Below are 27,854 nucleotides of genomic sequence, written 5' to 3'. Positions count from 1 at the left end.
TGGAATTTAACCCGGACAAATGTGAGATGATGCGATTTGGAAAGTCTACTACAGTAAATGGCAGAGTCCTTAGAAATATTAGCATACAACGAGATCTAGGCATGCAGATCCACAGTTCCCTGAAGGTGGCAACTAAGGTTTTGATTTGATTTGATTTATTATTGTCACATGTATTAGTACATATGAAAAGTATTGTTTCTTGCGCGCTATGCAAAGCATACCATTCAGAGAAGGAAACGAGAGAGTGCAGAATGTGTTAAAGTCATAGCTAGGGTGTAGAGAAAGATCAACTTAATGCAAAGTAGGTCCATTCAAAAGTCTGATGGCAGCAGGGAAGAAACTGTAAGCCTACTTGTGACTAACAAATAAACTTTATTTGAGTCAGTTGGTACGTGACCTCAGACTTTTGCATCTTTTCCCAACGGAAGGTGGTGGAAGAGAGAATGTCCGGGGCATGAGGGGTCCTTAATTATGCTGGCTGCTTTGCCGAGGCAGCGGGAAGTGTAGACAGAGTCAATGGATGGGAGGCTTGTTTGCGTGATGGATTGGGCTACATTCACAACCTTTTGTAGTTTCTTGCGGTCTTGGACAGAGCAGGAGCCATACCAAGCTGTGATACAACCAGAAAGAATGCTTTCTATGGTACATCTGTAAAAGTTGGTGAGTGTTGTAGCTGACATGCCAAATTTCCTTAGTCTTCTGAGAAAGTAGAGAGATTGGTGGACTTTCTTAACCGTAGTGTCGGCATGGGGGAACCAGGATAGATTGTTGGTGATCTGGACACCTAAAATCTTGAAGCTTTCGACCATTTCTACTTCGTCCCTATTGATGTTGACAGGGGCATGTTCTCCACTATGCTTCCTGAAGTCGACACCTTCAGTGGACAATGTCATCAAGAAGGCACATGGCATACTGGCCTTCATCGGTAGAGGCGTTGAGTATAGGAATTGGAAAATCATGTTGCAGTTGTATAAGACTTTGGTTAGGCTGCATTTGGAGTATTGTGTACAATTCCGGTCGCCACACTACTGGAAGGATGTTGATGCATTGGAAAGGGTGAAGAGATTTTCCAGGATGTTGCCTGGTTTGGAGGATATGGATTGTGAAGGAAGGTTGAACAAACTTGGATTGTTTTCATTGGACTGTCGGAGGATGAGGGGGGGACCTGATAGAGGTTTACAAGATTATGACAAGCTTGAATAGAGAGGATAGTCAGAGTCTTTATCCGCGGGTCGAAGAATCAATTACTTAGGAGCACAGGTTGAAAGTGAGAGGGGGAAAGTTTAAAAGAGATGTAAGGGGCAGGTTTTTCACACACAGGGTGGTGAATGCCTGGAATGCGCTGCCGGAGGAGGAGGTGGAAGCAGATTCTATAACAATGATCAAGAGGCATCTGGACAGATACATGAATAGGCAGGGAATAGAGAGACATGGACCACATAGAGGCAAGAAAATATTAGATTAGAGAGACATCTGTGTCAGTACAGACTTACATAGAGAACATTACAGCGCAGAACAGGCCCTTCGGCCCACGATGTTGCACCGACCAGTTAAAAAAAAACTGTGACCCTCCAACCTAAACCAATTTCTTTTCGTCCATGAACCTATCTACGGATCTCTTAAACGCCCCCAAACTAGGCGCATTTACTACTGATGCTGGCAGGGCATTCCAATCCCTCACCACCCTCTGGGTAAAGAACCTACCCCTGACATCGGTTCTATAACTACCCCCCCTCAATTTAAAGCCATGCCCCCTCGTGCTGGATTTCTCCATCAGAGGAAAAAGGCTATCACTATCCACCCTATCTAAACCTCTAATCATCTTATATGTTTCAATAAGATCCCCTCTTAGCCGCCGCCTTTCCAGCGAAAACAATCCCAAATCCCTCAGCCTCTCCTCATAGGATCTCCCCTCCATACCAGGCAACATCCTGGTAAACCTCCTCTGCACCCTCTCCAAAGCCTCCACATCCTTCCTGTAATGTGGGGACCAGAACTGCACACAGTACTCCAAGTGCGGCCGCACCAGAGTTGTGTACAGTTGCAACATAACGCTACGACTCCTAAATTCAATCCCCCTACCAATAAACGCCAAGACACCATATGCCTTCTTAACAACCTTATCTACTTGATTCCCAACTTTCAGGGATCTATGCACACATACACCTAGATCCCTCTGCTCCTCCACACTATTCAAAGTCCTCCCGTTAGCCCTATACTCAACACATCTGTTATTCCTACCAAAGTGAATTACCTCACACTTCTCCGCATTAAACTCCATCCGCCACCTCTCGGCCCAACTTTGCAACCTGTCTAAGTCTTCCTGCAAACTACGACACCCTTCCTCACTGTCTACCACACCACCGACTTGGTGGGCCGAAGGGCCTGTTCCTGTGTTTTGCTGTTCGTTGTTGTTCCCAAACTGATGGAGCTTTCTGATCTTTGCGTTACTAATCAAACAGCAACTTCCATTTACAAGCCGGGTAGAGTGGGAAAGTGGAGTGCACATTAGTCCTGACCACATTGAATGGTGGAGCAGGCTTCAGGGACTTTATGTTTTTCTCCTATTTCTCATGTTGTTTCCTCAGTCACTTATCGCTTGGAAGGATCACAGGTTAGGAAACTGAACCCTCATCTTTAAACAGGAAGAATGCACTTGGAGCAGAATCTACCCATTTGTACTCACCAAGCCTCCCTCGACAGCACCTTCCAAACCAGCAAACTCTACCACAGTGAAGGACAAGAGCAGCAGATACACCAGCTGGAGGTTCCCCTCCAAACCATTCGCCATCCTGAGTTGGAAATATATCGGCCGTTCCTTCATGGGCGGCACGGTGGCACAGTGGTTAGCGCTGCTGCCTCACAGCGTCAGAGACCTGGGTTCGAATCCCGGCTCAGGTCACTGTCTGTGTGGAGTTTGCACATCCTCCCCGTGTCTGCGTGTGCTTCCTCCCACAGTCTGAAAGACGTGCTGGTTAGGTGCATTGACCCGAGCAGGCGCTGGAGTGTGGCGACTAGGGGAATTTCACAGTAACTTCATTGCAGTGTTAATGCAAGTCTTATTTGTGACTAATAAACAACTTTAAACTTTTCACGGTCTCCGGGTTAAAATCCTGGAACTCCCTCCCTAACAGCACTGTGGATGCACCTACACCGCATGGACTGCAGTGGATGAAGGCAGCTCATCACTACCTTCTGCACTGTAGAGGTTCTATGATTCTCAAGGGCAACTGGGCATGAACAACAAATGCTGGCCTAGCCAGCGATGCCCACATCGCATGAAGACAGTTTTAGAAAAGGAAAAACATTGCAACAGGGGTCCTTTAGCTTGTGTGGGACAAACCCCAGCTGCCTCCTGCCTGTTTCAAGCAAGCGGGCTCTTCATCTCCAAGATTGCCTGAAAATTATATGAGAGTGGCTCTGGGTCCCGCCCGGTTTCAACTACTGTCTGCCTCTTTTCCTCAGGTAATAATGGAGCCTTCAACAGCCGAAAACCGACCTCCAAACGTACACGGTAAACTTGACTTGAACCGTGGATTTTTCACTGTTGTGAACCTTTGGAATTGTCAATATTCAGCCAGAGGACTCTCAGGGCTGAGGTAGACACGTCTCTTCTCTCAGGGAATTATGAGATATGGGGAGTGGGGTGGCGAAACAGACTCGAGGGGTTAGGTTGCAGGCTGTCATGATGGTTTTCTTGTTGTATTTAAAACTATCATTCCCCTCAAGTAGCCAGACAAAGTCGTAGAGCGCTTTTAAATGATTTATTGACAAACTGCAACTGCTACAGGACCCCAACTAAGTCATTCAGACCAGTCAGAGTGTAAAATTCAGAAATACACAAACAATTATAGTTTCAAATTCTATTACAAGTAATTAGCAGAAACCAATAAAAGTATAGGAGTTATCTCTATCTACTCACAGTTATTGATTAAGGTTACATCATGCATACATAAGGGTATAGTCTCTAATTACAACTTGTACATGTTATATCATTGAGAAATGATAGCTATATCTCTGACCAATAGGATATCAACTTCCCTTTCCATTGTTCCTTGTTCTAATGGACAAACATGACCTGCAGCTGTACACGGTTCAATTAAATAGCCCCTGATTCTTATCTGGATATAGTTTAATCAAGACCCTTGTGACGGAGTCATAGAGATTTAATAAGAACATAAGAACTAGGAGCAGGAGTAGGCCATCTCGCCCCTCAAGCCTGCTCCGCCATTCAACAAGATCACGGCTGATCTGATAGTGGGTTCAGTTCCACTTACCCGCCCGCTCCCCATAACCCTTAATTCCCTTAATGGTTAAAAATCTATCTATCTGTGATTTAAACACATTTAATGAGGTAGCCTCTACTGCTTCATTGGGCAGAGAATTCCAAAGATTCACTACCCTCTGGGAGAAGAAGTTCCTCCTCAACTCTGTTCTAAATTAACTCCACCGTATTTTGAGGCTATGCCCCTTAGTTCTTGTTTCCATTGTAAGTGGAAATAACCTCGCTGCTTCTACCCTGTCTAGCCCCTTCATTATCTTATATGTCTCTATAAGATCTCCCCTCAACCTTCTACCTGCAACTGTACAGGACCTTGGTGAGACCACATTTGGAATATTGTGCGCTGTTCTGGTCACCTCACTATAAGAAGGATGTGGAAGCGCTGGAAAGAGTGCAGAGGAGATTTACCAGGATGCTGCCTGGTTTGGAGGGTAGGTCTTATGAGGAAAGGTTGAGGAAGCTAGGGCTGTTCTCTCTGGAGCGGAGGAGGCTGAGGGGAGACTTAATAGAGGTTTATAAAATGATGAAGGGGATAGATAGAGTGAACGTTCAAAGACTATTTCCTCGGGTGGATGGAGCTATTACAAGGGGGCATAACTATAGGGTTCATGGTGGGAGATACAGGACGGATATCAGAGGTAGGTTCTTTACGCAGAGAGTGGTTGGGGTGTGGAATGGACTGCCTGCAGTGATAGTGGAGTCAGACACTTTAGGAACATTTAAGCGGTTATTGGATAGGCACATGGAGTGCACCAGGATGATAGGGAGTGGGATAGCTTGATCTTGGTTTCTGATCAGGCTCGGCACAACATCGTGGGCCGAAGGGCCTGTCTGTGCTGTACTGTTCTATGTTCTATCAAGCCTCTCCTTATAACTCAATCCATCAAGTCCCGGCAGCATCCTAGTAAATCTCTTCTGCACTCTTTCTAGTTTAATAATATCCTTTCTATAATCGGGTGACCAGAATTGTACACAGTATTCCAAGTGTGGCCTTACCAATGTCTTGTACAACTTCAACAAGACGTCTCAACTCCTGTATTCAATGTTCTGACCAATGATTTGCCGGTAATTTGCTTTTATTGTACAGTTGCCATTGTCTGTTTTTGTCACTGTTCATAAAGCTAACACATTGGTCTGTTTTCATTCTACTAAGCACCACCCCAGTGTTTTGCTACCTCCTCCGAATGATCATCAATAGGCTAGGATTTCAACTTGCCATCCACTGTGGATGCAACTCCCACCTCTCCCTCTTAAAACAGCGGATGAACAACCTGCTCTGAAGAATCTGCACAAGGCCTATATGAGTGAGAGCTGAACTGAGGCTTTTGGCTTTCTACGTCTGTCTTCAGGACACCTCTGGAACATGGTTGACTTGTAATCAGTACTGCTGAAACTTCCCACAGCTTTCAACGCCCTGAGCAGGGATTCAGCTGCAAGTTATTTTGCCGGTGGATAGAAGATATGAAACATCTGGAGACACCAATTACAGTTGTTATCATCGGGTCAAGTCAAGTTTAAGGCTTTCACAAAATCACATCCAAAAACAGCTAAATTGTATTTATTAGCAGTTTCTAATTTTTAGCCAGATATGCAAATAATGGGAAGAAATCACAGGCGGTTAATTTGGACTGCAAAGCAGTGGAATGAAATCTCCTTCCATACCTGCAAATGCCATGCAGACATGATCATCAAGTGCACAGATTTTTCTCACTGTTCTTTCCTCCTGAAGTTTTGCGACAGACTTTTTCTCCACACCGAGAACTACTATGTCTTTACCTCGAATCCCAACCTTCAAAAAAATCATTTATAGTATGAAGTACAAGCAAACAATAAACACAGTGACGCGCAAATTCGTGAAGCGGTCCATATTTTGTTTGGGTGGCACAGTGTTTACACTGCGGCCTCACAGCTCCGCGGACCCGGGTTTGATTCCCGGCTTGGGTCACTGTCTGTGTGGAGTTTGCACGTTCTTCCCGTGTCTGCGTGGGTTTCCTCCGGTTTCCTCCCACAGTCTGAAAGACGTGCTGGTTAGGGTGCATTGACCCGAACAGGCGCCAGACTGTGGCGACTAGGGGAATTTCACAGTAACTTCATTGCAGTGTTAATATAAGCCTTACTTGTGACTAATAAATAAACTTTTAAGTACATAAAGATACAACATAAAGTCAGTAACTAAAGAGAAAATATTTACAAGGCTATTAGGGAGAGGCAGAAGGGAAAGTGGGATTAATTGCAGGGCTGTAGAAAAAGTGGGGAGGGGATGGAGAGTGGGAGTTTGGTTGTTTCACCCAAGAGCCAGCATAGGCATGAAGGGAAGAAAAGCCTCCTCCTGTGGTAGGACTAACCGAGGTCATGGGTCAACTTTATTTACTCATTCTCATTTGCCCGTGACATATAACTGAGTTGCTTCCTGGGCCATTTCAGAGGGCAATTGCTGTGGGTCGGGAGTCACATGTAGGCCAGGTCAGGTAGGTACGGCAGATTTCCTTCCCTAAAGAACCCAGATGGGGTTTTTCGAACAATCTGGTAGCTTCACAATTACTGATGTCAGCTTTATAATTCAAGATTTTAAAAAATAATTGAACCCAAACTTTCCCACAGCTGTTGTTGGTGCGATTCATACTCATGTTCCTGGATCAACACTCGAGTAACTCTATACTGATTAGACACAAAGAACACCACCCAGCCAACATCCTTTGGCTCCTCGGAAAGGCTCAGTCAGAGGACGCACTGATTTTTTTGAATTGATTTATTATTGTCACATGTATTGGGATACAGTGAAAAGTATTGTTTCTTGCACGCTATACAAAGCATACCGTTCATAGAGAAGGAAAGGGTGCAGAATGTAGTGTTACAGTCATAGCTAGGGTGTAGAGAAAGATCAACTTAATGCGAGGTAGGTTCATTCAAAAGTCTGATGGCAGCAGGGAAGAAGCTGTTCTTGGTACGTGACCTCAGACTTTTGTATCTTTTTCCCGACGGAAGAGAGAATGTCCAGGGATGCGTGGGGTCCTTAATCATGCTGGCTGCTTTTCCAAGGCAGCGGGAAGTGTAGACAGAGTCAATGGATGGGAGACTTCATAAGGACAACGGTTATTATGCACAAAATACACCATGTGGTCCTTGCGGCTGATGGGGGGGATCTTCAGACCCAAAAGGCTATTAATTAGACAAAGCCTGGACTAATTCAGTGTTTGGGACTCTCTTCCCCCATGGGTTGTTGATGCTGCATTGTTATGTGAGGCTGGGACAGAGAAATGGATGCTGCATTGTTGATATTTTCATTCGATTTGTCACATGTATTCGTATACAGTGAAAAGTATTGTTTCTTGCACGCTATACAAAGTATACTGTTCTTAGAGTACATCGGTGAGAAGGAGAGGGCGCAGAATGTAGCGTTACAGTCATAGCTAGGGTGGAGAGAAAGATCAACTTAATATATGGTGGCTTCATTCAAAAGTCTGACTGCAGCAAGAAGAAGCTGTCTTTGAGTCGATTGGTACGTGATTTTTCTATTTTTTCCTGACGGAAGGTGGTGCAAGAGTAGTGATAGGTAAGCTAATGGGGCTAAAGGTAGACAAGTCTCCTGGCCTGATGGAATGCATCCTCGGGTACTAAAAGAGATGGGGGAAATAGCAAATGTACTCATGGTAATTAACCAAGATTCGCTGGACTCTGGGACAGTTTCGGAAGATTGCAAAACAGCAAATGCGATGCCACTATTTAAAAAAGGAGGTAGACAAAAGGCGGGTAACTATAGGCCGGTTAGCTTAACTTCTGTAGTGGGGAAAGTGCTTGAATCCATCAACAAGGAAGAAATAGTGAGACATCTGGATAGAAATTGTCCCATTGGGAAGATGCAGCATGGGTTCATGAAAGGCAAGTAATGTTTGACTAATATATCGGAATTCTTTGAGGACGAGTACGGTGGACAACGGGGAACCGGTGGATGTGGTGTATCTGGATTTTTAGAAGGCATTTGACAAGGTGCCGCACAAAAGGCTGCTGCATAAGATAAAGGTGTTTGGCATTACAGGTAAAGAAAGAGACAGAATACAGGAATGAGATAGAGAATCTGGTGAACTGGTGTGACGACAATAATCTCTCTCTCAATGTCAACAAAACAAAGGAGATTGTCATCGACTTCAGGAAGTGTAGAGAACATGCCCTTGTCTACCTCAATGAGGATGAAGTAGAAAGGGTCGAGAGCTTCAAATTTTTATTTGAATCATCGATAGTCACGGGTGAGGTGCCTGAAGATTGGAGAGTGGCAAATGTTGGGCCTTTGTTTAAAAAGGGCTGCAGGGAAAAGCCTGGGAACTACAGGCCAGTTAGCCTCACATCTGTGGTGGGTAAATTGTTGGAAGGTATTTTGCCTCTACAGGCATTTAGAGATGCAAGGACTGATTAGGGACAGTCGGCATGGCTTTGAGAGTGGAAAATCATGTCTCTCAAATTTAATTGAGTTTTTTGAAGGGGTAACCAAGAAGGTAGATGAGGGCAGTGCAGTTGATGTTGTCTACATGGACTTTAGCAAGGCCTTTGACAAGGTACCGCATGGTAGGTTGTTGCATAAAGTTAAATCTCACGGGATCCAGGGTGAGGTATCTAAATGGATACAAAATTGACTTCTTGACAGAAGCCAGAGGGTGGTTGTAGAGAATTGTTTTTCAAACTGGAGGCCTGAGACCAGCGGTGTGCCACAGGGATCAGTGCTGGGTCCACTGTTATTTGTCATTTATATGAATGATTTGGATGTGAATATAGGGGGCATGGTTAGTAAATTTGCAGATGACACCAAGATTGGTGGCATAGTGGACAGTGAAGTTATCTCCAATTGCAACAGGATCTTGATCAATTGGGCCAGTGGGCTGAAGAATGGCAGATGGAGTTTAATTTAGACAAATGCGAGGTGATGCATTTTGGTAGGTTGAACCAGGGCAGGACTTACTCAGTTAATGGTAGGACGTTGGGGAGAGTTACAGAACAAAGAGGTCCAGGGGTACATGTTCATAGCTCCTTGAAAGTGGAGTCACAGGTGGACAGAGTGGTGAAGAAGGCATTCAGCATGCTTGGTTCCATCGGTCAGAACATTGAATACAGGAGTTGGGGCGTCTTGTTGAAGTTGTACAAGACATTGGTAAGGCCACACTTGGAATAGTGTGTGCAATTCTGGTCACCCGATTATAGAAAGGATATTATTAAACTAGAAAGAATGCAAAAAAGATTTACTAGGATGCTACCCGGACTTGATGGATTGAGTTATAAGGAGAGGCTGAATAGACTGGGACTTTTTCCTCTGGAGTGTAGGAGGCTGAGGGGTGACCTTATAGAGGTCTATAAAATAATGAGGGGCATAGACATGGTAGATAGTCAATATCTTTTCCCAAAGGTAGGGGAGTCTAAAACTAGAGGGCATAGGTTTAAGGTGAGAGGGGAGAGATACAAAAGTGTCCAGAAGGGCAATGTTTTCAGAGGGTGGAGAGTGTCTGGAACAAGCTGCCAGAGGTAGTAGTAGAGGCAGGTACAATTTTATGTTTTAAAAAGCATTTAGATAGTTACATGGGTATGATGGGTATAGAGGGATATGGGCCAAATGCGGGCAATTGGGATTAGTTTAGTGGTTTAAACAAAAAGTGCGGCATGGACAAGTTGGGCCGAAGGGCCTGTTTCCATGCTGTAAACCTCTATGACTCTAGGTGTCCAGATCACCAACCTGTCCTGGTCCCCCCATGTTGACACTATAGTTAAGAAAGCCCACCAATGCCTCGACTTTCTCAGAAGACTAAGGAAATTTGGCATGTCAGCTACAGATTTATGCCAACTTTTACAGATGCACCATAGAAAGCATTCTTTCTGGTTGTATCACAGCTTGGTATGGGGCTCCTGTTCTGTCCAAGACCACAAGAAACTACAAAAGGTTGTGAATGTAGCCCAGTCCATCACTCAAACCAGCCTCCCATCCATTGACTGTCTACACTTCCCGCCGCCTCGGGGAAAAGCAGCCAGCATAATTAAGGACCTCACGCACCCCGGACATTCAAGTCTGAGGTCACGTACCAACCGACTCAAGAACAGCTTCTTCCCTGCTGCTGTCAGACTTTTGAATGGACCTACCTTGTATTCAGTTGATCTTTCTCTACACCCTAGCTATGACTGTAACACTACATTCTGCACTCTCTCCTTTCCTTCTCTATGAACGGTATGCTTTGTCTGTATAGCGCGCAAGAAACAATACTTTTCACTGTGTCCCAGTACATGTGACAATAAATCAGCTCACCCTCCCACCCAACTTTGTATCATCTGTAAATTTGGAGAGATTACATTCAGTTCATTAATATATGATGTGAACAGTTGTGCTCCTCACACAGAGCCCTGCGGCAGTGTCTATGTTTAAGGCTGGGACAGTCCGGTCTCAGGGGCCGCCCGGGATTATCCTGGCGGCTGGAAGAGGCTCCATGGGGGGCCGGGGGCCTGGGGCCTGCTCCTGACCTGCTCCGCCGCTACTCACCGCCGTGGAGCCTTTCTTCACCGCTTCCTGCGCGTACTCCACTTGGAACAGGTGTCCATCCGGTGAGAACACAGTGATGGCTCGGTCATACCTGGCCGCCATGGTTCAGGCCCAGAACCAGCGCCACTACTCACAGTGACCGAGCACCAACCCCACTGCGCACGCGCTAATCCGGCCACTTCCCCACTGCGCGCGCGCTAATCCAACCATTTCCCCCACTGCGCACGCGCTAATCCGGCCACTTCCCCTACTGCGCACGCGCTAATCCGGCCACCACCCCCCCACTGCGCAGGCGCTAATCCGGCCACTTCCCCCACTGCGCACGCGCTAATCCGGCCACTTCCCCCCACTGTACACGCGCTAATCCGGCCACTTTCTTCCCCCACTGCGCACGCGCTAATCCGGCCACTTCCCCCACTGCGCACGCGCTAATCCGACCATTTCCCCCAATGCGCACGCGCTAATCCGGCCACTTTCCCCGACTCAAACCGCACCTCCGCTGCGCACGCGCCAATCGCAACACGTTTCCCCCGCCCCCACTGCGCACGCGCACACCAGAGTGACCGCTGCTGCGCACGTGCAGTAGCCCAACCACCGAGTGACTGCTCATGCGTAAATTCGGCGCCGGGGCACAAGCACACCGCGCATGCGCCAATGCAGCAGATTTCTTTTCCCCTTTGGAGCCAGTGGTTTCCGCCACAGGGAGCGGGATCCGAGCTGTTTGTTTAATATCAACAACAACAACAAATAGACCACTTTCAAATAGATTCATTGATGAGAACTGTGTATATGTCACATTCCCCCTTGCTGATGTTCAATCCTGCACATGTGTGTGTTTTTATTTAATCCATTCCTGTTTGGAAACCACCCATAATATTGGGTTGCTCTGGCCTGGGGGAGAGGGGAGGTTCCCAGGCTGGCTAACCCAGACAGAGGGGGGATTGCTAAACACTGTGTTCAGAAACACAGGGCAAGCTGACACCTCCCACCGCCACTCATCATACACCTGTATTAATACTCAAAATTATGTATTGATTTCCCGTTCCAGCATCAAAAACTGCCCAGTTCATTGCATTATGGAGTCTATTTCTGCAGACCTCCTCCCCCTGCTGCCTTGCAGTGAGCTGGTCCAAATTCTGTTGGGAGAGGGGGAATGAGCCATTGTGTGGCTGCCCCAGGGGGAGCTGAGTTAGAGAGTGGCTCTGGAATGCTCTAATTCATTGATTAATAAAACAAACAGCAGCACATCCACCGTGCATAGTCATACTGCACCCTGGCCTGACTCTTCCTCGCTGCTGTACACCGTGCAGCAACTGTTTGTAGTTGCACCACCTCAGCCCAGCTCTGGGTGAAGTGGCTTTAAGAGTTGGAAGAGGAACTCTTCATTCATTGATGGGGAGATTCTCAGCCCAGTGATTAACCAGAAATTGCAGCCACATCCAGCACTGTCCTGTAGTCAGTGAGAATGCAGTGAATCACATCACTGCATGCACTCCAATCCCCCTTTGTATTTTAATAAGGCGGCTGACAACTCTTTGCTGCAGCCTTGTTTTACAATTTTCCACCCTCCCCTTTCTGTTTGATTTTGGGTTGTTGGCAACCCTGCTATTTCCCTTCCCCCCCCCTCCCCCCCCCCACAGTCGCTCCTGCAGAGTTTGGCAGGAAATCCAGTTTCTTTCAATTCCCCTTCCACCATCTCTTTTATTCAAAAAAAAAGAAGCATTGCCTTGTGTCCAAAAGGAGGAGGAGTTGACAACAGTATCTGCTGCTACATTTTCTGTGTGTGTGTGTGTAGAGGAAGAGGGGAATCAATAAGAGGAGGGGGAATAACCTCCCACCCACCACCATCATTTCTTTTTTTTATTTTCCTCTCCTTTTTTTAAAAAAAAAGCATTGCCTTGTGTCCAAAAGGAGGAGGAGTTGAGACAGTATCTGCTGCTACATTTTGTGTGTGTGTGTGCGTGGAGGAGGAAGAAGAGGGGAGGGGGATAAATAAGAGGAGGGGGGACATATTCCCCCCACATACACAGAGAGAAAGAGAGCACCATGTCGGTTGCATTTGCTACACCCCGGCAGCGCGGGAAAGGTGAAATTACACCTGCCGCCATTCAGAAGGTAATGTAGCGAGTTTTGGAACGTTGCGACAGTGTATCCGCTCAGATTGTTACATTGTAGCGGGAACTCCACACTGCTCCCTTCACTCTCACACAGAGAGAGCATTGAGTCTTTTGTGTGTGTGTCTCCACTCTGGCTTTCCTAGATTACTATCCAGCTTTAGCACAAATCACTTCTTTTCTATTCCCGAGTATATATATTTTTTAATCCGAGAAGCCTCTGGTTCCTTTTACACTCAAACCATTTGCAGATATTTTTTAAAAAGAGGGAGAGAGGGGCATTCTTTTTTTGCTACAGCGGCCATGATGAAGATCTTTGAGCTGTATGGAGAACGTTTTTCTCTCTCCCTCTCTCTCAATGCTTCTAGCTTTTACAGCCTCTCTCAAACTCCAATCTCTTCCACCCCTAATGCAACGTGTAAAAGGGTAATTCTCTCTGAACTTTTAAATGAATCCCCTAGTTTTAGCTTTTTGCAATGCCTTGGGTTGATTTGAAATGTTTCCCCCCCCCCCCAGAAAAAAATACTCTTTTTTTAAACATGTGGATTTTAAAAAATATGTCTTGAGATGATGTTTATATCTTAATTCAATATCTTGGATAAGTTAACGAGTTCTGTGGGATTTTTATTGCAAGGTTTTTTTCGTCACTTTTTTTTTTAGAATTTGTGAAGTCCTGAGATGAGATGTCCCATGTTTCCGCCTCTTGTGTTTTGTTTTTAGTGCTACTTGAGTGTTTAGGGAAATTCCCAAGTGATATCTAGCAACGGAATCTGCCACTGGGTTTCACGTTATTTAATCAGTTTTTCAACACAGAATTGAAGCCCGAAGCGGAATCCGTGCTGTTAACTTGTGCTCACTTTAGTTTCCAAAGTGTTAACTTGCCTCAACTCAGTTCCCCCGCGCCCCCCCCCAAAGGTATTTTGAAAGTCACGGGTTACAAAGTTCTGTTAACTGGGGAATTAAAACAAGAGGCCTGTCTCTGGAGGACACACAGCACAAGCAAACTAAGGGACATTCAATTCATTAAATCATTCTGTAAATCTGACTTAGACTTGGGTACGTGGAGCCCAATTTTTTTTAAAAATGAAATCATACAAAAGTTGGGAGTATTTTGTCAAAAGGATAGTGATAGACTTTAAAGTTTTTGAAAAAAAAAATTATCAGTGTCACGAACATTAACACTGCAATGAAGTTACTGTGAAAATCCCCTAGTCACACTCCGGTGCCTGTTTGGGTACACTGAGGGAGAATTTAGCACGGCCAATGCATCTAACCAGCACGTCTTTTGGTCTGTGGGAGGAAACTGGAGCACCCGGAGGAAACCCACGCAGACACGGGGAGAACGTGCAGACTCCACACAGGCAGTGACCCAAACCGGGAATCGAACCCGGGTCCCAGCGCTGTGAGGCAGCAGTGCTAACCACTGTGCTGCCTTCAAGTGGATATGGACGTTGGTTGGTGGAACGGGGGTGTAGGTGGCAGATACTCCTCCTCCTGCTTCTAGAAAGATTAATGCAGAAAAATGTTAAATGATCCATGCTGGCAGGAAGACCATGGAGAGATAATGTAAAATGAGGGGTACAATTCTAACAGAGGGACCTGGGTGTATATGTGTATGGACCATTGATGGTGGCCAGATAGGTTGCAAGCACGGTTATAAAAGCAGACAGTATCCTAGGTTTTATTAATAGGGTCACAGAGTAGTACCCGTGGTCAAAATGAACCTTTACAAAACCCCTTGGTTTGGCCCCAGCTGGAGTATTGTGTCCAGTTCTGGACGCTGCACTTTAGGGAGAATGTGAAGGCATTAGCGAGGATGTGGAAAGGATTCAGGAGAACGGTTCCAGAGATGGAAAAGTTTCAGATTGGAGGCAGGTTGCTAGCGGTGTGCCGCAGGGATCAGTGCTTGGTCCTCTGCTCTTTGTGATTTTTATCAATGACTTAGAGGAGGGGGCTGAAGGGTGGGTCAGTAAATTTGCTGATGACACCAAGATTGGTGGAGTAGTGGATGAGGTGGAGGGCTGTTGTAGGCTGCAAAGAGACATAGATAGGATGCAAAGCTGGGCTGAAAAATGGCAAATGGAGTTTAACCCTGATAAATGTGAGGTGATTCATTTTGGTAGGACAAATTTAAATGTGGATTACAGGGTCAAAGGTAGGGTTCTGAAGACTGTGGAGGAACAGAGAGATCTTGGGGTCCATATCCGCAGATCTCTAAAGGTTGCCACTCAAGTGGATAGAGCTGTGAAGAAGGCCTATAGTGTGTTAGCTTTTATTAACAGGGGGTTGGAGTTTAAGAGCCGTGGGGTTATGCTGCAACTGTACAGGACCTTGGTGAGACCACATTTGGAATATTGTGTGCAGTTCTGGTCACCTCACTATAAGAAGGATGTGGAAGCGCTGGAAAGAGTGCAGAGGAGATTTACCAGGATGCTGCCTGGTTTGGAGGGTAGGTCTTATGAGGAAAGGTTGAGGGAGCTAGGGCTGTTCTCTCTGGAGCGGAGGAGGCTGAGGGGAGACTTAATAGAGGTTTATAAAATGATGAAGGGGATAGATAGAGTGAACGTTCAAAGACTATTTCCTCCGGTGGATGGAGCTATTACAAGGGGGCATAACTATAGGGTTCGTGGTGGGAGATACAGGAAGGATATCAGAGGTAGGTTCTTTACGCAGAGAGTGGTTGGAGTGTGGAATGGACTGCCTGCAGTGATAGTGGAGTCAGACACTTTAGGAACATTTAAGCGGTTATTGGATAGGCACATGGAGCACACCAGGATGATAGGGAGTGGGATAGCTTGATCTTGGTTTCAGATAAAGCTCGGCACAACATCGTGGGCCGAAGGGCCTGTTCTGTGCTGTACTGTTCTATGCTCTAAGTTCTATGTAGATTAACAACTTTAGATAGATTGGAGAAGTTGGAACTATTTTCCTGGAGGAGGGAAGATTTGATAGAGATGTTTAAAATTCCAAGGGGTCTGGCCAGAGTTAATTGAGGCTTTCAAAAGAGCATTAGAAAAGATTCTGTAAAGTTACAGCGAAAGGACTAGAATTGGCTTGATGGGCCAAATGGCCTTCTCCTAAATGTATTTGTTACTCTCAGTAATGGTGACCGGATTGTTATATTTAAAAAAATCTTCATGTCCTCGAGGGAAAGAAATCTGCTGCTGACCTATCGGGTCTGACCTTTGTGTAAGTCCAGACTCTCAGCAATGTGATTAGCTCTGAAGTGCCCTCTGGAACAGCCGAACAAGTCACTTATTTGTGTCAAAAATGCTTACAAGGGCAATTGGGGATGGGCAATAAAACGTGGCCTTGCCGGTGATGCCCACATCCCATGAGTAAAAGCTAGACTATGTTCTGATCAACAAGGGGATCGAGGATTAAAGTTTAAAATGTATTTATTATTGCCACAAGTAGGCTTACATTAACACTGCAATGAAGTTACTGTGAAAATCCCCCAGTCGCCACACTCCGGTGCCTGTTCAGGTCTATTGAGGGAGAATTTAGCACGGCCAATACACCTAACCAGCATGTGATGGGGGGCAGACAGGAAAGTGGATTTGAGATCATCACCAGATCAGGCCTGATCTTAATGGTAGAGCAGGCTTGAAGGGCCAACTCCTGCTCCAAAGTCCTATGTTCCTGAAGAAAATTTACACGTAGACTTGCAATTGTGTAGCGGCCACCACGGTGGCACAGGGCTGCCTCAGTGCTAGGAACCCGGGTTCAATTCCGGCTTGGGTCACTGTCTGTGTGGAGTTTGCACTTTCTCCCCGTGTCTGCGTGGGTTTCCTCCGGGTGCTCTGGTTTCCTCCCCCAGTCCAAAGATGTGCAGGTTAGGTGAATCCTGTGGAAACAGTTCAAGTTTCTCTCCGGCTCCCCCAATAGACATCTCGACCCATCAAAGGGACAAAGTGGAGAGCGATTTGCAGAGAGGATTGGAAGGGACTATGAGGGGAGTAATTTGGGTTCGGATGAGGGAGAAATTCTAAGAGTGGAACAAGATGGGCGGCACGGTAGCACAGTGGTTAGCACTGCTGCTTCACAGCTCCAGGGACCTGGGTTCGATTCCCGGCTTGGGTCACTGTCTGTGTGGAGTTTGCACATTCTCCTCGTGTCTGCGTGGGTTTCCTCCGGGTGCTCCGGTTTCCTCCCACAGTCCAAAGATGTGTGGGTTAGGTTGATTGGCCATGCTAAAATTGCCCTTTAGTGTCCTGGGATGCATAGGTTAGGGGGATTAGTGGGTAAATATGTAGGGATATGGGGGTAGGGCCTGGGTGGGATTGTAGTCAAAGAACAAAGAACAATACAGCACAGGAACAGGCCCTTCGGCCCTCCAAGCCCGCGCCGCTCCCCGGTCCAGGATTGAATCCTGAATCCAGGATCCCCGCCCAATTTTCCAGCCTATCTACATACCAATATCCTATCCACCGAGCTGTCCCTCACAGCTACGATGCTTTGTTCATTACAACCTATTAACTTACCCCCACCCCCCCATTCCAGACCATGTGATCTCCAGGGAGAGGCGAAAACCCAGAGTGAAAAACCCCAGGGCCAATATGGGGAAAAAAAAATCTGGGAAATTCCTCTCCGACCCCCTGAGGCGATCAAAACGAGTCCAGGAGATCACAATGGCCCCGATCGGAAAATGCTTCCCAACCCGAGTCATTTCCACTTCCACGAACACCATATGAATCCCCTGCCCCCGAGACAGGTTCCCAACTATCCGCAGTCTCACTCTGTACTGGCACCAGCAAGATGATCGTAGAATGAAGCCTTGAAACGAGAAACCAGGAACAATTAGCCCGCGCCGCTCCCTGGTCCAAACTAGATCACTCTTTTGTATCCCTCCATTCCCACTCCGTTCATATAGCTGTCTAGATAAGTCTTAAACGTTCCCAGTGTGTCCGCCTCCACCACCTTGCCCGGCAACACATTCCAGGCCCCCACGACCCTCTGTGTGAAATATGTCCTTCTGATATCTGTGTTAAACCTCCCCCCCTTCACCTTGAACCTATGACCCCTCGTGAACGTCACCACCGACCCGGGGAAAAGCTTCCCACCGTTCACCCTATCTATGCCTTTCATAATTTTATACACCTCTATTAAGTCTCCCCTCATCCTCCGTCTTTCCAAGGAGAACAACCCCAGTTTCCCCAATCTCTCCTCATAACCAAGCCCCTCCATACCAGGCAACATCCTGGTAAACCTCCTCTGTACTCTCTCCAAAGCCTCCACGTCCTTCTGGTAGTGTGGCGACCAGAACTGGACGCAGTATTCCAAATGCGGCCGAACCAACGTTCTATACATCTGCAACGACCCCAACTTTTATACTCTATGCCCCGTCCTATAAAGGCAAGCATGCCATATGCCTTCTTCACCACCTTCTCCACCTGTGACGTCACCTTCAAAGATCTGTGGACTTGCACACCCAGGTCCCTCTGCGTCTCTACACCCTTTATGGTTCTTCCATTTATCGTGTAGCTCCTCCCTACATTATTCCCACCAAAATGCATCACTTCGCATTTATCAGCATTGAACTCCATCTGCCATTTCCTTGCCCAAATTTCCAGCCTATCTATATCCTTCTGTAGCCTCTGACAATGTTCCTCACTATCTGCAAGTCCTGCCAGTTTTGTGTCGTCCGCAAACTTACTGATCACCCCAGTTACTCCTTCTTCCAGATCATTTATATAAATCACAAACAGCAGAGGTCCCAATACAGAGCCCTGCGGTACACCACTAGTCACAGGCCTCCAGCCGGAAAAAGACCCTTCCACTACCACCCTCTGTCTTCTATGACCAAGCCAGTTCTCCACCCATCTAGCCACCTCCCCCTTTATCCCATGGGATCCAACCTTTTTCACTAGCCTACCATGAGGGACTTTGTCAAACGCTTTACTAAAGTCCATATAGACAACATCCACGGCCCTTCCTTCGTCAACCATTTTGGTCACTTCTTCAAAAAACACCACCAGGTTCGTGAGGCATGACCTCCCTCTCACAAAACCATGTTGACTATCGTTAATGAGTTTATTCCTTTCTAAATGCGCATACATCCTATCTTTAAGAATCTTCTCCAACAACTTCCCCACCACGGACGTCAAGCTCACCGGCCTATAATTACCCGGGTTATCCTTCCTACCCTTCTTAAATAACGGGACCACATTGGCTATCCTCCAATCCTCTGGGACCTCACCTGTGTCCAGTGACGAGTCAAAGATTTGCGTCAGAGGCCCAACTATTTCACCTCTCGTCTCCCTGAGCAGCCTTGGATAGATTCCATCAGGCCCTGGGGATTTGTCAGTCTTTATATTCTCTAACAAACCTAACACTTCCTCCTTTGTAATGGAGATTTTCTCCAACGGTTCAACACTCCCCTCCGAGACACTCCCAGTCAACACATCCCTCTCCTTAGTGAATACCGACGCAAAGTATTCATTTAGGATCTCCCCTACCTCTTTGGGCTCCAAGCACAAGTCCCCACTTTTGTCCCTGAGAGGTCCGATTTTTTCCCTGACAACCCTTTTGTTCCTAACGTATGAATAAAATGCCTTGGGATTCTCCTTAATCCTGTCTGCCAAGAACATTTCGTGACCCCTTTTTGCTCTTCTAATTCCCCGTTTGAGTATTTTCCTACTTTCATTATACTCCTCCAGAGCTCCCTCCGTTTTTAGCTGCTTGGACCTAACATACGCCTCTCTTTTCCTTTTGACCAGTCCCTCAATTTCCCTGGTTATCCACGGTTCTCTAATCCTACCCTTCCTATCCTTCTTTTTTACAGGCACATGCTTGTCCTGTAGCCCTAACAACCGTTCCTTAAAAGACTGCCACATACCAGATGTGGATTTACCCTCAAACAGCCTCTCCCAATCAAGAGCTGCCAATTTCTGCCTGATCCCAATAAAGTTAGCCTTCCCCCAATCCAACACCTTACCCTTGGGACACCACTCATCCTTTTCCATCACTATCCTAAAGCTAACAGAATTGTGGTCACTATTTGGCTAACAGAATTGTGGTCACTATTTGACTAACAGAATTGTGGTCACTATTTGTAGTCGGTGCAGACTCGATGGGCCGAATGGCCTCTTTCTGTACTGTAGGGTTTCTAAGATTTCTAAGAAGATATGGCAGGAAAAACTGAAACATAACTGAATACAGAGCAGGATTGGTGATTGTGTATTGTATATTGACAGATGTATGAAATGAAAGTTATAATCATTGGGAGATTTCAATTAGAGCACTCCAGAAAACCGAAAAGTAGAAGCAGTGAAAAATAAATTTGGATTTTTGTATTCTACAGCACCCTGGGAAGGTTCCATTACATTGGAACACTTCCAATATAACTCTCTTATTCAAAATAGGAGGGAGACAGAAAGCAGGAAACCACAGGAGACAGTTAGAATCTGTCATGGAAGAATGTTGGAGGACGTTATTAAAGATGTTATAGCAGGCGCTTGCGGGGGGGGAGGAAAAAGATCAAGTAAATTGGAAAGAGTTAACAAGTGAAAGGAAATCATGTCCAGCCAATTGATTGGAGTTCTTTTGAAGACGTAGCATGTGCTGCAGCGGAAGGGGAATCGGTGGATGTTCTGTGCTTCGATTTGCGGAAGGCATTAGATAAGGTGACACATCAAAGGTTATTGTGGAAAATAAAGCTCATGGTGTAGGGACTGGCAGGTTGGCACGGACTGAAGATTGGTTGGCTGGCTAACAGGAAAGAGGAGTTGGCATAAATGAGTCTCTTTCAGGTTGGCAGGATGTGGAGTGGTGTGCCACGGGGCTCAGTGTCGGAGCCCCAACTGTTTATAATTTGTATAAATGACTTGGAGGAAAGGACTGAAGGTATAGAATCATAGTGAGTAAATTTGCAGCTGACACAAAAATAGAACAAAGAAAGTTACAGCACAGGAACAGGCCCTTCGGCCCTCCAAGCCTGCACCGACCATGCTGCCCGACTGAACTCAAACCCCTACCCTTCCAGAGACCATATCCCTCTCTTCCCATCCTATTCATGTATTTGTCAAGACGCTCCTTAAAAGTCACTATTGTATCTGCTTCCACTACCTTCCCTGGCAGTGAGTTCCAGGCACCCACCACCCTCTGTGTTTTAAAAAAACACCTGCCTCATACATCTCCTTTAAACCTTGCCCCTCGCACCTTAAACCTCTGCCCCCTAGTAATTGACTCTTCCACCCTGGGGAAAAAGTTTCTGACTATCCACTCTCTCCATGCCCCTCATAATCTTGTAGACTTCTATCAGGTCGCCCCTCAACCTCCGTCGTTCCAGTGAGAACAAACCAAGTTTCTCCAACCTCTCCTCATAGCTAATGCCCTCCATACCAGGCAACATCCTGGTAAATCTTTTCTGTACCCTCTCCAAAGCCTCCATATCCTTCTGGTAGTGTGGCGACCAGAATTGAACACTATATTCCAAGTGCGGCCTAACTAAGGTTCTATAAAGCTGCAACATGACTTGCCAATTTTTAAACTCAATGCCCCGGCTGATGAAGGCAAGCGTGCCGTATGCCTTCTTGATTACCTTCTCCACCTGCATTGCCACTTTCAGTGACCTGTGTACCTGTACACCCAGATCCCTTTGCCTATCAATACTCTGAAGGGTTCTGCCATTTACTATAAATTTCCTATCTGTATTAGACCTTCCAAAATGTTTTACCTCACATTTGTCCGGATTAAACTCCATCTGCCACCTCTCTGCCCAAGTCTCCAATCGATCTATATCCTGCTGTATCCTCTGATGGTCCTCATCACTATCCGTAATTCCACCAACCTTTGTGAGTTGTGATGAGGACATAAGGAGACTACAAAGGGATATAGATAGAGTGAATGGGCAAATGAAGTATAATATAGACAATTTGTCTATTTTGGCAGTTTCATGCAGTTTTTACAGATGCACCATTGAAAACATCTTTCTGGATGTACCACAAAGTAATAGAATCATAGGCCTGTCCCTTTTTTTATAGAACCATAGAATCCTACAGTACAGAAGGAGGCCATTTGGCCCATCAGTCTGCACCGACCACAATCCCACCCAGGCCTTATCCCCATAACCCTATTCATTTACCCTAGCTAGTACCCCTGACACTGAGGGTCAATTTAGCATGGCCAATCCACCTAACCTGTACATTTTTGGAGTGTGGGACGAAACCAGAGCACCTGGAGGAAACCCACGCAGACATGGAGAGAATGTGCAGACTCTGCACAGACAGTGACCCAAGCCGGGAATCGAACCTGGGTCCCTGGCGCTGTGAGGCAGCAGTGCTAACCACTGTGCTACCATGCTGCTTAGTATGGCTTCTGTTCTGACCAAACAGTGGGTCGGATCTCAAACAATGATGAGACGGAGTACAGGAAAGAGAGAATCTGGTGAACTGGTGCGATGACAATAATCTCGCCCTTTTTTCCTTGATTTTGTTATTGTCACGTGTATTGGGATACAGTGAAAAGTGTTGTTTCTTGCGCGCTATACAGACAAAACATACTGTTCATAGAGAAGGAAAGGAGTGAGTGCAGAATGTAGTGTTACAGTTATAGCTATGGTGTAGAGAAAGATCAACTTAACGCGAGGTAGGTCCATTCAAAAGTCTGACAGCAGCAGGGAAGAAGCTGATTTGAGTTGGTTGGCACGTGATAGCTTTTTCCCGACAGAGGAAGGTGGAAGAGAGAATGTCTGGGATGTGTGAGTCTTTGATGATGCTGGCTGCTTTGCCGAGACAGCAGGAAGTGTAGACAATGTCAATGGATGGGAGGCTGGTTTGTGTGATGGACTGGGCTACATTCACGACCCTTTGAAGTTTCTTGCGCTCTTGACAGAGCAGGAGCCATACCAAGCTGTGATACACCCAGAAAGAATGTTTTCTATGGCGCATCTGTAAAAAATGGTGAGAGTTGTTGCGGACATGCCAAATTTCCTTAGCCTCCTGGGAAAGCAGAGGCATTGTTGGGCTTTCTTAACTATAGCGTTGCCATGGAGAGACCAGGACAGGTCGTTGGTGATCTGGACACCTAAAACTTGAACTCATTTCTACTTTGTTCTCGTTGATGTAGACAGGGGCATGTTCTCCACTATACTTCCTGAAGTCGATGACTAGCTCCTTCATTTTGTTGACATTGAGGGAGAGTTATTGTTGCTGCACCAGCTCACCAGATTCTCTATCTCATTCCTGTACTCTGTCTCATCATTGTTTGAGATCCGACTCACCACTTGGTTTTGGTCAGAGCAGGAGCCATTCCAAGCTGTAATACATCTGGGAAGATGTTTTCAATGGTGCATCTGTAAAAATTGATGAGAGGAATCACGACAGAGTTTTTGAAAGGGGGCATTAACCAGGGCAGATAGGAAAAGTAAGAGAGGGGAGCATTTGAACGATAACAATCATAATGATGATTGAGAGAAACAGAGGAGAGCTGAAGATCAAATCCTGGGACCACTCTCAGGATTTTGGAAAAATAGCTAATTGTGAGGGGATGTGGGATGGGAATAGATGGAAGACTATTTTGGCAGATAAGACGAACAGCAATGGGAAATAGTTTTTTTAAAAAAAAGTGATGTGCACGGTTCAGGAGAAATATGTTAGGCTTCAAAAAAAAAATGAAACCTTGATCAGTGAAGAATGAAAGGATTTGGAATTTGAAGAAAAGGGCCTAGATTAAATGGGGGAGATTAGGGAACAAGTTTTTTAAAATTTTGACAAGGTACCGCATGGTAGGTTGTTGCATAAGTTTAAATCTCATGGGATTCAGGGTGAGGTATCTAAATAGATACCAAATTAGCTTCTTGACAGAAGCCAGAGGGTGGTTGTAGAGAGTTGTTTTTCAAACTGGAGGCCTGTGACCAGCGGTGTGCCTTGGGGATCAGTGCTGGGCCCACTGTTATTTGTCATTTATATTAATGATTTGGATAGAATATAGAGGGCATGGTTAGTAAGTTTGCAGATGACACCAAGATTGGTGGCATAGTGGACAGTGAAGAAAGTTATCTCCAATTGCAACGGGATCTTGATCAATTGGGCCAATGGGCTGACGAATGGCAGATGGAGTTTAATTTCGACAAATGCGAGGTGATGCATTTTGGTAGATTGAACCAGGGCAGGACTTACTCAGTTAATGGTAGGGCGTTGGGGAGAGTTACAGAACAAAGAGATCTAGGGGTACGTGTTCATAGCTCCTTGAAAGTGGAGTCACAGGTGAACAGAGTGGTGAAGAAGGCATTCGGCATGCTTGGTTTCATCGGTCAGAACATTGAATACAGGAGTTGGGACGTCTTGTTGAAGTTGTACAAGACATTGGTAAGGCCACACTTGGAATAGTGTGTGCAGTTCTGGTCATCCTATTATAGAAAGGATATTATTAAACTAGAAAGAGTGCAGAAAAGATTGACTAGGATGCTACCAGGACTTGATGGTTTGAGCTAAAGGCTGGATAGACTGGGACTTTTTTCCTCTGGATTGTAGGAGGCTGAGGGGTGACCTTATAGAGGTCTATAAAATAATGAGGGGCACAGATCAGCTAGATAGTCAATATCTTTTCCCAAAGGTAGGGGAGTCTAAAACTAGAGGGCATAGGTTTAAGGTGAGAGATACAAAAGTGTCCAGAGGGCCAATGTTTTCACACAGAGGGTGGTGAGTGTTTGGAACAAGCTGCCAGAGGTAGTAGTAGAGGTGGGTACAATTTTGCCTTTTAAAAAGCATTTAGATAGTTATATGGGTATAGAGGGATATGGGCCAAATGCAGGCAATTGGGATTAGCTTAGGGGTTTTAAAAAAATGGCGGCATGGACAAGTTGGGCCGAAGGGCCTGTTTCCATGCTGTAAACCTCTATGACTCTAAACGATTAGAAATGCAAAGAAGGACTATGACCTGGAAAGGAATAATAAAATATTCTGTGGTGGTGATTACAGTTCACTTGGAAGTCTGAGTTGCTATGACAACGTACACTTTCCCATGTTTGTTTGTTATAGCCTGGAGCTATGGGTATTGACGGTAGAGGGTCCAACATTCCTTCCATCTCTTGGCTCATCGGGAATCTCTCCCACTCTTACCGCCTGTCTTGGTGAACTTCCTTGGACACCAAGTCCTGGGATGGGACTTGAACACAGAGCTTCTGGCTGAGAGGCAGGGACACTCACCCTCTGCGCCATAAGATTCCCTAAAATACTCTACAGTTATATAAATCAGGAAAGGGAAACTTAAGGTCTGTATTGGGCCACTAAGGGAGAGAGAAGATAATCTCACAGGTAATGACAGTAACACGGCAGAAATATTGTAATTGATAAACTCATCAAATGTAGAATAAGAACTCTGTTTCCGATGGATTACCTGTGCATGGACTGAAAGAACAGTAAGAGTTTTAACAACACCAGGTTAAAGTCCAACAGGTTTATTTGGTAGCAAATCCCATTAGTTGCTCCTTCGTCAGATGGAGTGGAAATGTGCTCTCAAACAAGGCACAGAGACACAAAATCAAGTTACAGAATACTGATTAGAATGCGAATCCCTACAGCCAACCAGATCTTAAAGATACAGACAATGTGGGTGGAGGGAGCATTAAGCACAGGTTAAAGAGATGTGTATTGTCTCCAGACAGGACAGCCTGCAAGTCCAGGAGGCAAGCTGTGGGGGTTACTGATAATGTGACATAAATCCAACATCCCGGTTTAGGCCGTCCTCATGTGTGCGGAACTTGGCTATCAGTTTCTGCTCAGCGACTCTGCGCTGTCGTGTGTCGTGAAGGCCGCCTTGGAGAACGCTTACCTGAAGATCAGAGGCTGAATGCCCGTGACTGCTGAAGTGCTCCCCCACAGGAAGAGAACAGTCTTGCCTGGTGATTGTCGAGCGGTGTTCATTCATCCATCGTCGTAGCGTCTGCATGGTTTCCCCAATGTACCATGCCTCGGGACATCCTTTCCTGCAGCGTATCAGGTCGACAATGTTGGCCGAGTTGCAAGAGTAGGTACCGTGTTCTCACGTGAGATGATGGCATCCGTGTCGCTGATCCGGCACGTCTTGCAGAGGTTGCTGTGGCAGGGTTGTGTGGTGTCGTGGTCACTGTTCTGAAGGCTGAGTAGTTTGCTGCGGACAATGGTCTGTTTGAGGTTGTGCGGTTGTTTGAAGGCAAGAAGTGGGGGTGTGGGGATGGCCTTGGCGAGATGTTCATCTTCATCAATGACATGTTGAAGGCTCCGGAGGAGATGCCGTAGCTTCTCCGCTCCGGGGAAGTACTGGACGACGAAGGGTACTCTGTCCACCGTGTCCCGTGTTTGTCTTCTGAGAAGGTCGGTGCGGTTTTTCGCTGTGGCGCGTCGGAACTGTTGATCGATGAGTTGAGCGCCATATCCTGTTCTTATGAGGGCATCTTTCAGCGTCTGGAGGTGTCTGTTGAGATCCTCCTCATCCGAGCAGATCCTGTGTATTCGGAGGGCTTGTCCGTAGGGGATGGCTTCTTTAACGTGTTTAGGGTGGAAGCTGGAGAAGTGGAGCATCGTGAGGTTATCCGTGGGCTTGCGGTACAGTGAGGTGCTGAGGTGACCGTCCTTAATGGAGATGCGTGTGTCCAAGAATGCAACCGATTCCGGAGAGTAGTCCATGGTGAGTCTGATGATGGGATGGAACTTGTTGATGTCATCATAGAGTTGTTTCAGTGATTGCTCACCATGACACTTGTTAAAACTCTTACTGTGTTTACCCCAGTCACCGGCATCTCCACATCATAGACTGAAAGAAGCCAGGGAAGCGATAGTGAGGCATGGTTAAATTGGTGGAAATTTCATTTGCAACGGTGTAATGCCCGAGGATCGTCGCACAGTTACTGTAATATTCCGAAGGGGACAACCAGTCCAGGGCGCAACATGAGAACCAGCAGGAGGCCATTCAGCCCCTAGTCATGGCACGAATCAATTCCAGCCTCCCGGATTGCGTCAATCCACTACAGTTTACCTACCGCCGCAACAGGTCCACAGCAGACGCCATCTCCCTGGCTCTGCACTCAACCCTGGAACACCTGGATAACACCTATGTCAGACTCCTATTTATTGATTACAGCTCAGCCTTCAACACCATTATTCCCACAAAACTCATCTCCAAACTCCGTGGCCAAGGGCTTGGATCCTAGACTTTCTAACCCACAGACCGCAATTGACGTATCCGCTACGACTCTCTCCAACTTTTACAGATGCACCATAGAAAGCATTCTTTCGGGTTGTATCACAGCTTGATATGACTCCTGCTCTGCCCAAGACCGCAAGAAACTACAAAGGGTCGTGAACAAAGTCCATTATTACTGAGACTAAGTTTATGTTGCAGATTTTATGAATTGAATATAAGTTGCACCAATTGCCATTTTGGGGATTGAACCCTTGTCCCCAGACACTAACCTTGGTCTTGGGATCACTAGACATTATCACCATGTCACCGTCTCCCCTTGAATGTATTGGTTGTGATGTATATGGACTTTCAAACAACCTAAAGCTTAGAATTTATTTATTAGTCACAAGTCGGCTTACATTAACACTGCAATGAAGTAACTCTGAAAATCCCCTAGTTGCCACACTCTGGCGCCTGTTTGGGTACACTGAGGGAGAATTTAGCATGGCCAATGCACCCTAACCAACACCTCTTTCAGACTGTGGGAGGAAATCGGAGCACCCGGAGGAAACCCACGCAGACACGGGGAGAATGTGCAGACAGTGACCCGAGGCCGGAATTGAACCCTGGTCCCTGGCACTGTGAGGCAGCAGTACTAACCACTGTGCCACCGTGCCGCCTATGAAAAGGGTATGGCATCATGGACATGAGACTAAGGACAAGAGCGTGTGGTGTTGCGACAAGCAGCAGAATGGATAACAAGTTGGCTATAAAACAGGAGCGGTTAAAGGTTGTGAGCAGTCGTATTGACGGTGGGAGTTGGTTATGGGACTGCTGCTCTTCA

General features: G+C 46.3%; 2 protein-coding genes across 3 annotated transcripts in view; one reads left to right on the top strand and one right to left on the bottom strand.

Annotated features, from left to right (window-relative positions):
* Window positions 1–11,177, bottom strand: part of LOC144495542 (proteasome subunit alpha type-7) — a 28,045-nt gene extending 16,868 nt beyond the window's left edge. Inside the window, exons 1-2 of the mRNA XM_078215625.1 lie at window positions 10,794–11,177; window positions 5,945–6,071 (exon numbers count right to left, since the gene is read on the bottom strand). Of these exons, the coding sequence (XP_078071751.1) occupies window positions 5,945–6,071; window positions 10,794–10,895 (229 nt within the window). The 5' untranslated portion in view covers window positions 10,896–11,177. The remainder of the gene's footprint in view (window positions 1–5,944; window positions 6,072–10,793) is intronic.
* Window positions 11,178–12,746: 1,569 nt separating this feature from the next.
* ss18 (SS18 subunit of BAF chromatin remodeling complex) overlaps window positions 12,747–27,854 on the top strand; it is a 90,558-nt gene continuing 75,450 nt past the window's right edge. For both annotated transcript variants that reach the window (XM_078215622.1, XM_078215621.1), the window contains exon 1: window positions 12,747–12,908. In XM_078215622.1, the coding sequence (XP_078071748.1) occupies window positions 12,840–12,908 (69 nt within the window). In that variant the 5' untranslated portion in view covers window positions 12,747–12,839. The remainder of the gene's footprint in view (window positions 12,909–27,854) is intronic.

This window comes from Mustelus asterias, chromosome 7 (assembly GCF_964213995.1).
Source record: "Mustelus asterias chromosome 7, sMusAst1.hap1.1, whole genome shotgun sequence".
Lineage (NCBI taxonomy): Eukaryota > Metazoa > Chordata > Chondrichthyes > Carcharhiniformes > Triakidae > Mustelus > Mustelus asterias.
Note: the sequence above shows the minus strand (reverse complement) of the source record. Positions and strands in the feature narration are given on the sequence as shown.